Here is a 14,496-nt window from a genome sequence, read left to right on the forward strand (position 1 = left end):
GATAGTTAAGCCTTTGGCTGGGGTGTCTTTGCCTCCTCCTGGTGGCCAGGTGTTGTATTTCCCAACAGTAAGGAATGAACCGTGGACTCTCCCTATCCGGAAGGAAATGAATTTATCTGGTAAGCATAAATTATGTTTTCTAACCTTTCACAGAAGCCAGATTTATTTTGGAACATAACTAGCAGTTCTAGAAACCTATTCCTTCTTCCAAGTCACCTTGTAGGTGTGACCCCTTTACAGTTATTCTGTTTGGGGTTGTATTTTCAAGTTCAATCTACTTTGGATCCCTGGGTCTCTTGTGACTACTGAATAACAAGCCCTCTCTTGTTTGAACATTAAACTTCCCAGTTACTTTTTGAAGTTCAGGGATCCTTAAGCAATGGTAGTGGTTGCTCTATTAGTTCCTTGGTCATTTCAACTGCTTATCTGTTTTCTCCTCTGGTTCTTTTCTCCAGGGTGATATTCAAGATAAGACTAGAAAAGTAATTTGTAATTCTGATTGCCCCAGCGTGGCGTTACAGTATTTGGCATGCTGATCTGGTTCAAATGTCCAGTTATCAGCCTTGACCTCCTCCTCTGCGGTCAGACCTTTTGTCTCAAGGTCCCTTTTTTCCATCCGGATCTTTAGTCTCTAGGAAAATTTATCACAAAGTTTGGAAAACTTACAATGATGTATAGATCATAATTTTCCTGACATTCTTTTAGAATCCCTCAGATTCTTAAGTTTTTACAGGATGGTTTAGATAAGGATTTATCTGCCAATTACCTGACATAGCAGATATCTGCTATTTCTTTTTATTTCTTGGAAGATTGTTAGTCTTCCTGATATTACTTGTTTTGTTCAGGCCCTGGTCCAAATTAAACCTGTTATCAAGCTTATTTCTCCTTCTAGGAGTTTTAACCCAGTGTTAATAGGTTTTGCAGGCTCTTCCTTTTGTTAACATATGTAACGGATTGTGGACTGTCGGCACCTATATGAAAGAAAACATAATTTATACTTCCCTGATAAATTAATTTCTTTCATGGTGGCAAGTCCTCTAAGGACTTTAGAAAAACTTCTAGTTTGTTCATTCACTTTTCTGGTACTAGAAAAGGACAGAAAGTTTCTGCTTTTTCTTGGTTTAAACTTTTGATTCACAAGGCTTACTTGGAGGCAGGTCAGCCTCCACCACATCGGATTACTGGTCATTCTATTAGGTCAGTTGCCACTTCTTGGGCCTTCAAGAATGAGGCTTCAGTTGACCAGATTTGCAAGGCAGCTACTTGGTCTTCATACTTTTTACAAAATTCTACAATTTTTGATGTTTTTACTTCTTCTGAAGCAGACTTTGGTAGGAAGGTTCTGCAGGCAATTATCTTAGTTTGATTATTTGCCTGTTTAATTTATTTTTTAAGTGCATTAAACAAGTATTTTTTTATTTGGGTTTTGGATTTAAATTCTCAGTGGAAAGTTATGTTTTTAAATCCTTTATGTTATTATGTGTGGAATCCACAACTTGGGTATTAGTTCCCAGGATTAATGAATCGTGGACTCTCACCACCTGTATGAAGAAAACATAATTTATGCTTACCTGATAAATTAATTTCTTTCAAGGAGTTGATAGTCCAAGAGACGGCACCCTATTTTTTCTATGGTTATTTTATTTTTGGCAAATCTTTTTTCCCTGCTCCTTGTATGGCTCTTAATTAATTTTCCTACCTCACTATGCTTGGCTATACGTTAGACTGAGATATGTGTAAGGTTGGAGGGGTTTTATAGGGCTCTTGGTGTCTGGGGATCTTCATCTGCTCCTAGTGGTAGAGAAGAGTAATTCCCAGCAGTAATGGACTGGATTCTCAAAATAAATGATTTTGGGCTAGATTACAAGTGGAGCGCTATTTTATTGTGCGCCCGTAAAGGGGCAAATTTGTCTGTTTATGGGTGCATGTTAAATAACCAGCCATTACAAGTGGCAGGTTAATGCTCCCCCGATCTTGCGTTTTCACTTTGCCATTAATTAAAGGTCAGACCTCTGGTTAATGATAAAAAGTTGCCCCATTTGCCGCCCAAATAAAGTGGACAGTTCTTTTAAATAAATAAAAAAAACTGCATAAAACCAGTTAAGTAAGGGATGAAAGTTCCTTTACATAGACATAAAGGAGGGACTGGTTTACTGTAAATATATATATATATATATATATATATATATATATATATATATATATATATATATATATATATATATATATATATATATATATACTGTATATATATATATGCTCAGGGCTCCAGATTTTCACTATCCCACTAGCCATTGGCTAGTGGTGAGTTAAAGTTAATGAGTGAATGTTGGGTTGCCTGCTACAAATATTATCTAAAGGGATATTATATATGATGTGGATATGATATTCCTCAAGGACTAAAGGGACCCCATTAGTGCTTAGACATCTGAGAGGGTAAACAGAGAGGAGAGGAAAAGTGAGAGTGGAGAAGCGTTAAGAAAGAGCGAAGGGGGGAAAAAAAGAAAGAGTGAAGAGATATGAGAGAGGAGAAAGAGTGAAAAGAAAAGTTATGGCATGAGAGAGAAGGGAGGGGGTAAAAAGAGAGATTGGAGAGAGGAGGCAGTGGAGAAATATAGATGAGAGATGATGAAGATAAAACAGGTTTTCCAGGTCTGCTATGTTTAAAAAATGTAATGCTCACCTGATGTATCATGCACACTAACCTGTCACCACATTATACAGCTGTGACAAATGATAGGCTGTGAGAATACCTGAGCTCCAAGATGGCAGCCCCCAGTACAAAGAGGCAGAGTTTCAGTATCTGGCACCTTTAAAGGGACATGAAACCCAAGTTTTTTCTTCTGTGACTCAAAAAGATCATGCAATTTTAAACAACTTTCCAGTTATCTATTTTGCTTCATTCTTTTGATATCCTTTGTTGAAAAGCATATCTAAACAAAAAAAATAGGGTTGCATGTCCCTTGAAGCTATTAAAACAGTAGAACAGATTTTTAAAGAGCTGCAGAAACAGGAAGAAATGCAATAACAGTGAGTTGTTTTTTGTTTTCGTTTTAAGTATTTTTGCCACAAACAATTGTGATTGATAAATATATGTTTGGATTGTGTTTATATTTTATCATTAATATATTTGAAAAAGTTAAATAAATTCACTGTTTGTCTTCTGTAGACAATTGAATGCTCTCAGCATGCTCCTTTGGATGTAGAATTTCTTTTTGCTCTTGTAACTATGTGCTAATCATATGGTATTCAACACATGGTGGAGTAACCACTATACCATTGTCTGCAGATAAATGATTCTTTCTTAGATAAAATTGACACATTTAGAAATGTGCTGTTTATATTACCTCATCTGTGGATTTATATAATTTCTTGATTATATGATTACAGTCTTTTTTTTTTTTTTTTACTTCTAGATACAGTGACCGAGTGTTTAAGCCAAGCTACTAGCCAGCCAGCACTGTATATAGCCTGCATGCATTTTCTGTCAGTTCTGTTTGCCGAAGAAGGAAAACAGCTTCAGAAGCAAAATACCAGCCAACAGACTTCATTGCTTTCTTTTTTAGATGGAAAATTAAGTATAGGAAATAAACTCTGTAAATTAATACTGCAGGTAAGTAGAAAAAGTAGTAAAAAACCCCACTAATAACATTTAAAAGATAAAATAATAAAGTATATTAGATCTGTTTATTCAGTTTTTACTTAGTTTGGAGCAAGTGTTAAAACCACCAGTCATTTCCTTAGATTTGAGCTGTGTTAATGGGTTGAATATATTTACTATGACAATGATCATGCAGGTAAAAGGGAATCTGGCGCTCTCTTAATAATAATCACCTAATCGAGTTTTGAGCGCTATAGAGAAATTAACGAACACAACAAAAGTTACGTTATTTAATTTCCTATTTCCTATTTTAATTGCTGCTATTACAAGTTTTCAAACATACGCCTTTTGCGTGCAATATGGTTGCGTTGAGCTCCATACCGCACACAATCAGAGCACTGCTGAGACATGCTCATGCACGCTTTCCCCATAGACATCAATGGGGAGAGCTGGCAAAAAAACAACTAACACCTGCGATCGCGGAAACAAAAGTTCCGTAACGCAGCCCCATTGATGTCTATGGCGAAATAAAAATACTGTTTCTCCAACATAGGTGTGTCCGGTCCACGGCGTCATCCTTACTTGTGGGATATTCTCTTCCCCAACAGGAAATGGCAAAGAGCCCAGCAAAGCTGGTCACATGATCCCTCCTAGGCTCCGCCTACCCCAGTCATTCTCTTTGCCGTTGTACAGGCAACATCTCCACGGAGATGGCTTAGAGTTTTTTAGTGTTTAACTGTAGTTTTTATTATTCAATCAAGAGTTTGTTATTTTAAAATAGTGCTGGTATGTACTATTTACTCAGAAACAGAAAAGAGATGAAGATTTCTGTTTGTATGAGGAAAATGATTTTAGCAACCGTTACTAAAATCCATGGCTGTTCCACACAGGACTGTTGAGAGGAATTAACTTCAGTTGGGGGAACAGTGAGCAGTCTCTTGCTGCTTGAGGTATGACACATTCTAACAAGACGATGTAATGCTGGAAGCTGTCATTTTCCCTATGGGATCCGGTAAGCCATGTTTATTAAGATAGTAAATAAGGGCTTCACAAGGGCTTATTAAGACTGTAGACTTTTTCTGGGCTAAATCGATTCATTATTAACACATATTTAGCCTTGAGGAATCATTTAATCTGGGTATTTTGATAAGATTATATTGGCAGGCACTGTTTTAGACACCTTATTCTTTAGGGGCTTTCCCAAATCATAGGCAGAGCCTCATTTTCGCGCCGGTGTTGCGCACTTGTTTTTGAGAGGCATGACATGCAGTCGCATGTGTGAGGAGCTCTGATACATAGAAAAGACTGTCTGAAGGCGTCATTTGGTATCGTATTCCCCTTTGGGCTTGGTTGGGTCTCAGCAAAGCAGATACCAGGGACTGTAAAGGGGTTAAAGTTAAAAACGGCTCCGGTTCCGTTATTTTAAGGGTTAAAGCTTCCAAATTTGGTGTGCAATACTTTTAAGGCTTTAAGACACTGTGGTGAAATTTTGGTAAATTTTGAACAATTCCTTCATATTTTTTCGCAATTGCAGTAATAAAGTGTGTTCAGTTTAAAATTTAAAGTGACAGTAACGGTTTTATTTTAAAACGTTTTTTGTACTTTGTTATCAAGTTTATGCCTGTTTAACATGTCTGAACTACCAGATAGACTGTGTTCTGAATGTGGGGAAGCCAGAGTTCCTTCTCATTTAATTAAATGTGATTTATGTGACAATGACAATGATGCCCAAGATGATTCCTCAAGTGAGGGGAGTAAGCATGGTACTGCATCATTCCCTCCTTCGTCTACACGAGTCTTGCCCACTCAGGAGGACCCTAGTACATCTAGCGCGCCAATACTCCTTACTATGCAACAATTAACGGCTGTAATGGATAATTCTGTCAAAAACATTTTAGCCAAAATGCACACTTATCAGCGTAAGCGCGACTGCTCTGTTTTAGATACTGAAGAGCATGACGACGCTGATAATAATGGTTCTGAAGGGCCCCTAAACCAGTCTGATGGGGCCAGGGAGGTTTTGTCTGAGGGAGAAATTACTGATTCAGGGAACATTTCTCAACAAGCTGAACCTGATGTGATTACGTTTAAATTTAAGTTGGAACATCTCCGCATTCTGCTTAAGGAGGTATTATCCACTCTGGATGATTGTGACAAGTTGGTCATCCCAGAGAAACTATGTAAAATGGACAAGTTCCTAGAGGTCCCGGGGCTCCCAGAAGCTTTTCCTATACCCAAGCGGGTGGCGGACATTGTAAATAAAGAATGGGAAAGGCCCGGTATTCCTTTCGTCCCTCCCCCCATATTTAAAAAATTGTTTCCCATGGTCGACCCCAGAAAGGACTTATGGCAGACAGTCCCCAAGGTCGAGGGAGCGGTTTCCACTTTAAACAAACGCACCACTATACCCATAGAAGATAGTTGTGCTTTCAAAGATCCTATGGATAAAAAATTAGAAGGTTTACTTAAAAAGATGTTTGTTCAGCAGGGTTACCTTCTACAACCAATTTCATGCATTGTCCCTGTCGCTACAGCCGCGTGTTTCTGGTTCGATGAGCTGGTAAAGGCGGTCGATAGTGATTCTCCTCCTTATGAGGAGATTATGGACAGAATCAATGCTCTCAAATTGGCTAATTCTTTCACCCTAGACGCCACTTTGCAATTGGCTAGGTTAGCGGCTAAGAATTCTGGGTTTGCTATTGTGGCGCGCAGAGCGCTTTGGTTGAAATCTTGGTCAGCTGATGCGTCTTCCAAGAACAAGCTACTTAACATTCCTTTCAAGGGGAAAACGCTGTTTGGCCCTGACTTGAAAGAGATTATCTCTGATATCACTGGGGGTAAGGGCCACGCCCTTCCTCAGGATCGGCCTTTCAAGGCCAAAAATAAACCTAATTTTCGTCCCTTTCGTAGAAACGGACCAGCCCAAAGTGCTACGTCCTCTAAGCAAGAGGGTAATACTTCTCAAGCCAAGCCAGCTTGGAGACCAATGCAAGGCTGGAACAAGGGAAAGCAGGCCAAAAAACCTGCCACTGCTACCAAGACAGCATGAAATGTTGGCCCCCGATCCGGGACCGGATCTGGTGGGGGGCAGACTCTCTCTCTACGCTCAGGCTTGGGCAAGAGATGTTCTGGATCCTTGGGCGCTAGAAATAGTCTCCCAAGGTTATCTTCTGGAATTCAAGGGGCTTCCCCCAAGGGGGAGGTTTCACAGGTCTCAGTTGTCTTCAGACCACATAAAAAGACAGGCATTCTTACGTTGTGTAGAAGACCTGTTAAAAATGGGAGTGATTCATCCTGTTCCATTAGGAGAACAAGGGATGGGGTTCTACTCCAATCTGTTCATAGTTCCCAAAAAAGAGGGAACGTTCAGACCAATCTTAGATCTCAAGATCTTAAACAAGTTTCTCAAGGTTCCATCGTTCAAAATGGAAACCATTCGAACAATTCTTCCTTCCATCCAGGAAGGTCAATTCATGACCACGGTGGATTTAAAGGATGCGTATCTACATATTCCTATCCACAAGGAACATCATCGGTTCCTAAGGTTCGCATTCCTGGACAAGCATTACCAGTTTGTGGCGCTTCCTTTCGGATTAGCCACTGCTCCAAGGATTTTCACAAAGGTACTAGGGTCCCTTCTAGCTGTGCTAAGACCAAGGGGCATTGCTGTAGTACCTTACTTGGACGACATTCTGATTCAAGCGTCGTCCCTTCCTCAAGCAAAGGCTCACACGGACATCGTCCTGGCCTTTCTCAGATCTCACGGATGGAAAGTGAACGTGGAAAAGAGTTCTCTATCTCCGTCAACAAGGGTTCCCTTCTTGGGAACAATAATAGACTCTTTAGAAATGAGGATTTTTCTGACAGAGGCCAGAAAAACAAAACTTCTAGACTCTTGTCGGATACTTCATTCCGTTCCTCTTCCTTCCATAGCGCAGTGCATGGAAGTGATAGGTTTGATGGTAGCGGCAATGGACATAGTTCTTTTTGCGCGCATTCATCTAAGACCATTACAACTGTGCATGCTCAGTCAGTGGAATGGGGACTATACAAACTTGTCTCCGAGGATACAAGTAAATCAGAGGACCAGAGACTCACTCCGTTGGTGGCTGTCCCTGGACAACCTGTCACAAGGGATGACCTTCCGCAGACCAGAGTGGGTCATTGTCACGACCGACGCCAGTCTGATGGGCTGGGGCGCGGTCTGGGGATCCCTGAAAGCTCAGGGTCTTTGGTCTCGGGAAGAATCTCTTCTACCGATAAATATTCTGGAACTGAGAGCGATATTCAATGCTCTCAAGGCTTGGCCTCAGCTAGCGAGGGCCAAGTTCATACGGTTTCAATCAGACAACATGACAACTGTTGCGTACATCAACCATCAGGGGGGAACGAGGAGTTCCCTGGCGATGGAAGAAGTGACCAAAATCATTCTATGGGCGGAGTCTCACTCCTGCCACCTGTCTGCTATCCACATCCCAGGAGTGGAAAATTGGGAAGCGGATTTTCTGAGTCGTCAGACATTGCATCCGGGGGGGAGTGGGAACTCCATCCGGAAATCTTTGCCCAAGTCACTCAACTGTGGGGCATTCCAGACATGGATCTGATGGCCTCTCGTCAGAACTTCAAAGTTCCTTGCTACGGGTCCAGATCCAGGGATCCCAAGGCGGCTCTAGTGGATGCACTAGTAGCACCTTGGACCTTCAAACTAGCTTATGTATTCCCGCCGTTTCCTCTCATCCCCAGGCTGGTAGCCAGGATCAATCAGGAAAGGGCGTCGGTGATCTTGATAGCTCCTGCGTGGCCACGCAGGACTTGGTATGCAGATCTGGTGAATATGTCATCGGCTCCACCATGGAAGCTACCTTTGAGACGAGACCTTCTTGTTCAAGGTCCGTTCGAACATCCGAATCTGGTCTCACTCCAGCTGACTGCCTGGAGATTGAACGCTTGATCTTATCGAAGCGAGGGTTCTCAGATTCTGTTATCGATACTCTTGTTCAGGCCAGAAAGCCTGTAACTAGAAAGATTTACCACAAAATTTGGAAAAAATATATCTGTTGGTGTGAATCTAAAGGATTCCCTTGGGACAAGGTTAAGATTCCTAAGATTCTATCCTTCCTTCAAGAAGGATTGGAAAAAGGATTATCTGCAAGTTCCCTGAAGGGACAGATTTCTGCCTTGTCTGTGTTACTTCACAAAAAGCTGGCAGCTGTGCCAGATGTTCAAGCCTTTGTTCAGGCTCTGGTTAGAATCAAGCCTGTTTACAAACCTTTGACTCCTCCTTGGAGTCTCAACTTAGTTCTTTCAGTTCTTCAGGGGGTTCCGTTTGAACCCTTACATTCCGTTGATATTAAGTTATTATCTTGGAAAGTTTTGTTTTTGGTTGCAATTTCTTCTGCTAGAAGAGTTTCAGAATTATCTGCTCTGCAGTGTTCTCCTCCTTATCTGGTGTTCCATGCAGATAAGGTGGTTTTACGTACTAAACCTGGTTTTCTTCCAAAAGTTGTTTCTAACAAAAACATTAACCAGGAGATTATCGTACCTTCTCTGTGTCCGAAACCAGTTTCGAAGAAGGAACGTTTGTTGCACAATTTGGATGTTGTTCGCGCTCTAAAATTCTATTTAGATGCTACAAAGGATTTTAGACAAACTTCTTCCTTGTTTGTTGTTTATTCCGGTAAAAGGAGAGGTCAAAAAGCAACTTCTACCTCTCTCTCTTTTTGGATTAAAAGCATCATCAGATTGGCTTACGAGACTGCCGGACGGCAGCCTCCCAAAAGAATCACAGCTCATTCCACTAGGGCTGTGGCTTCCACATGGGCCTTCAAGAACGAGGCTTCTGTTGATCAGATATGTAGGGCAGCGACTTGGTCTTCACTGCACACTTTTACCAAATTTTACAAGTTTGATACTTTTGCTTCTTCTGAGGCTATTTTTGGGAGAAAGGTTTTGCAAGCCGTGGTGCCTTCCATCTAGGTGACCTGATTTGCTCCCTCCCATCATCCGTGTCCTAAAGCTTTGGTATTGGTTCCCACAAGTAAGGATGACGCCGTGGACCGGACACACCTATGTTGGAGAAAACAGAATTTATGTTTACCTGATAAATTACTTTCTCCAACGGTGTGTCCGGTCCACGGCCCGCCCTGGTTTTTTAATCAGGTCTGATAATTTATTTTCTTTAACTACAGTCACCACGGTATCATATGGTTTCTCCTATGCAAATATTCCTCCTTAACGTCGGTCGAATGACTGGGGTAGGCGGAGCCTAGGAGGGATCATGTGACCAGCTTTGCTGGGCTCTTTGCCATTTCCTGTTGGGGAAGAGAATATCCCACAAGTAAGGATGACGCCGTGGACCGGACACACCGTTGGAGAAAGTAATTTATCAGGTAAACATAAATTCTGTTTTAAACCTAACACTCTAACATAAACCCTACGTCTAAACACCCCTAATCTGCTGCCCCCAACATTGCTGACGCCTGCCTACAGTTATAAATCCCTAATCTGCCGCTTCCGATATTGCCGCCACTATATTACATTTATTAACCCCTAAACCACCAGCCCCCCACATTGCAACAAGCTAAATAGTTATATTGTATGTATCTTAGGTTTTATTTTTATTTCACAGGTAAGTTTGTATTTATTTTAACTAGGTAGACTAGTTAGGTGTAAAGAACAATACAACAAAAGATAAGTAGTGTTGCTTACTTGATAATACTGGTATTAATTCACAGCTTAATAATTAGTTTTTGTGTCACAGAAGTAACTACGCTTAAGGGAACTTCCCTAGTTACATATGTGACTTGATATAGCCATATAACTTATCACGTGTAATCTGGTGTGCGAAGAAAACAGAAGGATAAATTACGGCTTTAATATTAAAGGATATTAAGTTCGTACCTCAAGTCCTTGAGAGAGCGTACCCCTGCTAACTCATCTACTTGTCAGATGAGTGAAGTAACAACGAGATCCTCCTTGTACAGCTTACCGGAGTTTCCCCGGCGTCTGTGTGTTGAGAGAGGCGCTGTAGCAAGCTGATGGCCGTAGCTGATGACGTAGGTGTCAGCACTCAAGAACCGGCTCTGTGTACTTAGAAGAAGAAACTTGGAGAGTAGTCAAATTAAATGATCCTTGCAAGATACTTGCAGAATTTAGAGTCCTAGTCTGGAGTCTTGGAAATCCTCACGAAGTAGGAAGTGGCTGAGGTTATCAGAGTAACTTCAATAATCCAGCAACGAGTAAGGCAGGATGTGACCTTTTCTCTTGTAAGGTGTATCCAGTCCACGGATCATCCATTACTTGTGGGATATTCTCCTTCCCAACAGGAAGTTGCAAGAGGATCACCCACAGCAGAGCTGCTATATAGCTCCTCCCCTAACTGCCATATCCAGTCATTCTCTTGCAACTCTCAACAAGCATGGAGGTAGTAAGAGGAAAGTGGTGAAATGTAGCTGTTATCTTGCTTCAATCAAAAGTTTGTTATTTTTAAATGGTACCGGAGTTGTACTATTTTGTGTGATTTCTATGATCTTAGCAGGTTGTAACTAAGATCCATTGCTGTTCTTACACATGACTGAAGAGAGAGGTAACTTCAGCGGGGGAATGGCGTGCAGGTTATCCTGCTATGAGGTATGTGCAGTTAATATTTTTTCTAAAAGATGTGAATGCTAGAAAATGCTGCAGATACCAAATTTGTGTAAGGTAAGCCTGAATACAGTGATTTAATAGCGACTGGTATCATGCTTACTTTCTGAGGTAATACTCTTTTATATTTACAATATAAAACGTTTGCTGGCATGTTTAAACGTTTTTATATATACTTTGGTGATAAAACTTTATTGGGGCCTAGTTTTTTCCACATGGCTGGCTTAAATTTGCCTAGAAACAGTTTCCTGAGGCTTTCCACTGTGTTACTATGAGTGGGAGGGGCCTAATTTACTGCTTTTTTGCACAGTAACTTTTACAGACTGAGACATCCAGCTTCCTCCAGGAGTCCCCTGAATGCTATAGGACATCTCTAAAGGGCTCTTAGGCTTTCCAAAATCGTTTGTTGGGGAAGGTAGGCCCACAGCAAGGCTGTGGCAGTTGTTGTGACTTTTAAAAACGTTTATATCATTTTTTTGATCCGTTTTTTTGAACTAAGGGGTTAATCATCCATTTGCAAGTGGGTGCAATGCTCTGTTAGCTTATTATACAAACTGTAAAAATTTTGTTTGATTTACTGCCTTTTTTCACTGTTTTTCAAATTCTGACAAAATTTGTTTCTTTTAAAGGCACAGTACAGTTTTTTATATTTGCTTGTTACCTTGATTTAAAGTGTTTTCCAAGCTTGCTAGTCTCATTGCTAGTCTGTACAAACATGTCTGACATAGAGGAAACTCCTTGTTCATTATGTTTAAAAGCCATGGTGGAACCCCCTCTTAGAATGTGTACAAAATGTACTGATTTCACTTTAAGCAATAAAGATCATATTCTGTCTTTAAAAAATTTATCACCAGAGGAATCTGACGAGGGGGAAGTTATGCCGACTAACTCTCCCCACATGTCAGATCCTTTGACTCACGCTCAAGGGACTCACGCTCAAATGGCGCCAAGTACATCTAGGGCGCCCATAGCGTTTACTTTACAAGACATGGCGGCAGTCATGGATAATACACTGTCAGCGGTATTAGCCAGACTACCTGAATTTAGAGGAAAGCGAGATAGCTCTGGAGTTAGACGAAATACAGAGCATACTGACGCTTTAAGAACTATGTCTGATACTGCCTCACAATATGCAGAAGCTGAAGAAGGAGAGCTTCTTTCTGTGGGTGATATTTCTGACTCAGGGAAGATGATGCAACCTGATTCTGATATTTCTACATTTAAACTTAAGCTTGAACACCTCCACGTGTTACTCAGGGAGGTTTTAGCTGCTCTGAATGACTGATACAATTGCAGTGCCAGAGAAATTGTGTAGACTGGATAAATACTATGCAGTGCCGGTGTGCACTGATGTTTTTCCAATACCTAAAAGGTTTACAGAAATTATTACTAAGGAATGGGATAGACCAGGTGTGCCGTTCTCTCCCCCTCCTATTTTTAGAAAAATGTTTCCAATAGACGCCACCACACGGGACTTATGGCCGACAGTTCCTAAGGTGGAGGGAGCAGTTTCTACTCTAGCAAAGCGTACTACTATCCCTGTCGAGGACAATTGTGCTTTCTTAGACCCAATGGATAAAAATTTAGAGGGTTACCTTAAGAAAATGTTTATTCAACAAGGTTTTATCCTACAGCCCCTTGCATGCATTGCTCCTGTCACTGATGCTGCAGCGTTCTGGTTTGAGTCTCTGGAAGAGGCTTTACAGGTAGCGACTCCATTGGATGACATACTTGACAAGCTTAGAGCACTTAAGCTAGCCAATTCTTTTGTTTCTGATGCCATTGTTCATTTGACTAAACTAACGGCTAAGAATTCTGGTTTTGCTATCCAGGCGCGCAGAGCGCTATGGCTTAAATCAAGGTCAGCTGACGTTACTTCAAAGTCTAAGCTGCTTAACATTACCTTCAAGGGGCAGACCCTATTCGGGCCTGGTTTGAAGGAGATTATTGCTGATATCACTGGAGGAAAAGGTAATGCCCTTCCTCAGGATAGGGCCAAATCAAGGGCCAAACAGCCTAATTTTCGTGCCTTTTGAAACTTCAAGGCAAGTGCGGCATCAACTTCCTCTAATGCAAAACAAGAGGGAACTTTTGCTCAGTCCAAGACGATCTGGAGAACTAACCAGGCCTGGAACAAAGGTAAGCAGGCCAAAAAGCCTGCTGCTGCCTCTAAGACAGCATGAAGGAACGGCCCCCTATCCGGTAACGGATCTAGTAGGGGGCAGACTTTCGCTCTTCGCCCAGGCGTGGGCAAGAGATGTCCAGGATCCCTGGGCATTGTAAATTATATCCCAGGGATATCTTCTGGACTTCAAGGCTTCCCCCCCCAAAAGGGAGATTTCACCTTTCACAATAATCTGCAAACCAGATAAAGATAGAGGCATTCTTACACTGTGTACAAGACCTCCTAGTTATGGGAGCGATCCATCCAGTTCCAAAGGAGGAACAGGGACAGGGATTTTACTCAAACCTGTTTGTGGTTCCCAAAAAAGAGGGAACCTTCAGACCAATTTTGGATCTAAAGATCTTAAACAAATTCCTCAGAGTTCCATTATTCAAGATGGAGACTATTCGTACCATCCTACCTATGATCCAGGAGGGTCAATACATGACTACAGTGGATTTAAAGGATGCTTATCTTCACATTCCGATACACAAAGATCATCATCGGTTTCTCAGGTTGGCCTTCCTAGACAGGCATTACCAGTTTGTAGCTCTTCCCTTTGGATTAGCTACAGCCCCAAGAATTTTTACGAAGGTTCTGGGGTCGCTTCTGGCGGTCCTAAGGCTGCGGGGCATAGCAGTGGCCCCTTATTTAGACGACATCCTGATTCAGGCGTCAAACTTCCAAATTGCCAAGTCTCATACGGACATAGTGTTGGCATTTCTGAGGTTGCATGGGTGTAAGGTGAACGAGGAAAAGAGTTCTCTACCCCCCCTCACAAGAGTTTCCTTCCTAGGGACTCTGATAGATTCTGTAGAAATGAAAATTTACCTGACGGAGTCCAGGTTATCAAAACTTCTAAATTCCTACCGTGTTCTTTATTCCATTCCTCGCCCTTCGGTGGCTCAGTGCATCGAAGTAATCGGCTTAATGGTAGCGGCAATGGACATAGTGCCGTTTGCACGCCTACATCTCAGACCGCTGCAACTCTGCATGCTCAGTCAGTGGAATGGGGATTACACAGATTTGTCCCCTCTACTAAATCTGGATCAAGAGACCAGGGATTCTCTTCTCTGGTGGCTATCTC

General features: G+C 41.6%; 1 protein-coding gene across 1 annotated transcript in view; it reads left to right on the top strand.

The window, feature by feature from the left end:
* RTTN (rotatin) overlaps nucleotides 1–14,496 on the top strand; it is a 1,186,344-nt gene that overhangs the window by 949,750 nt on the left and 222,098 nt on the right. Inside the window, exon 41 of the mRNA XM_053714873.1 lies at nucleotides 3,417–3,613. Within this exon, the coding sequence (XP_053570848.1) occupies nucleotides 3,417–3,613 (197 nt within the window). The remainder of the gene's footprint in view (nucleotides 1–3,416; nucleotides 3,614–14,496) is intronic.

The sequence above is a fragment of the Bombina bombina genome, chromosome 5, assembly GCF_027579735.1.
Source record: "Bombina bombina isolate aBomBom1 chromosome 5, aBomBom1.pri, whole genome shotgun sequence".
NCBI classification, from domain to species: Eukaryota; Metazoa; Chordata; class Amphibia; order Anura; family Bombinatoridae; genus Bombina; species Bombina bombina.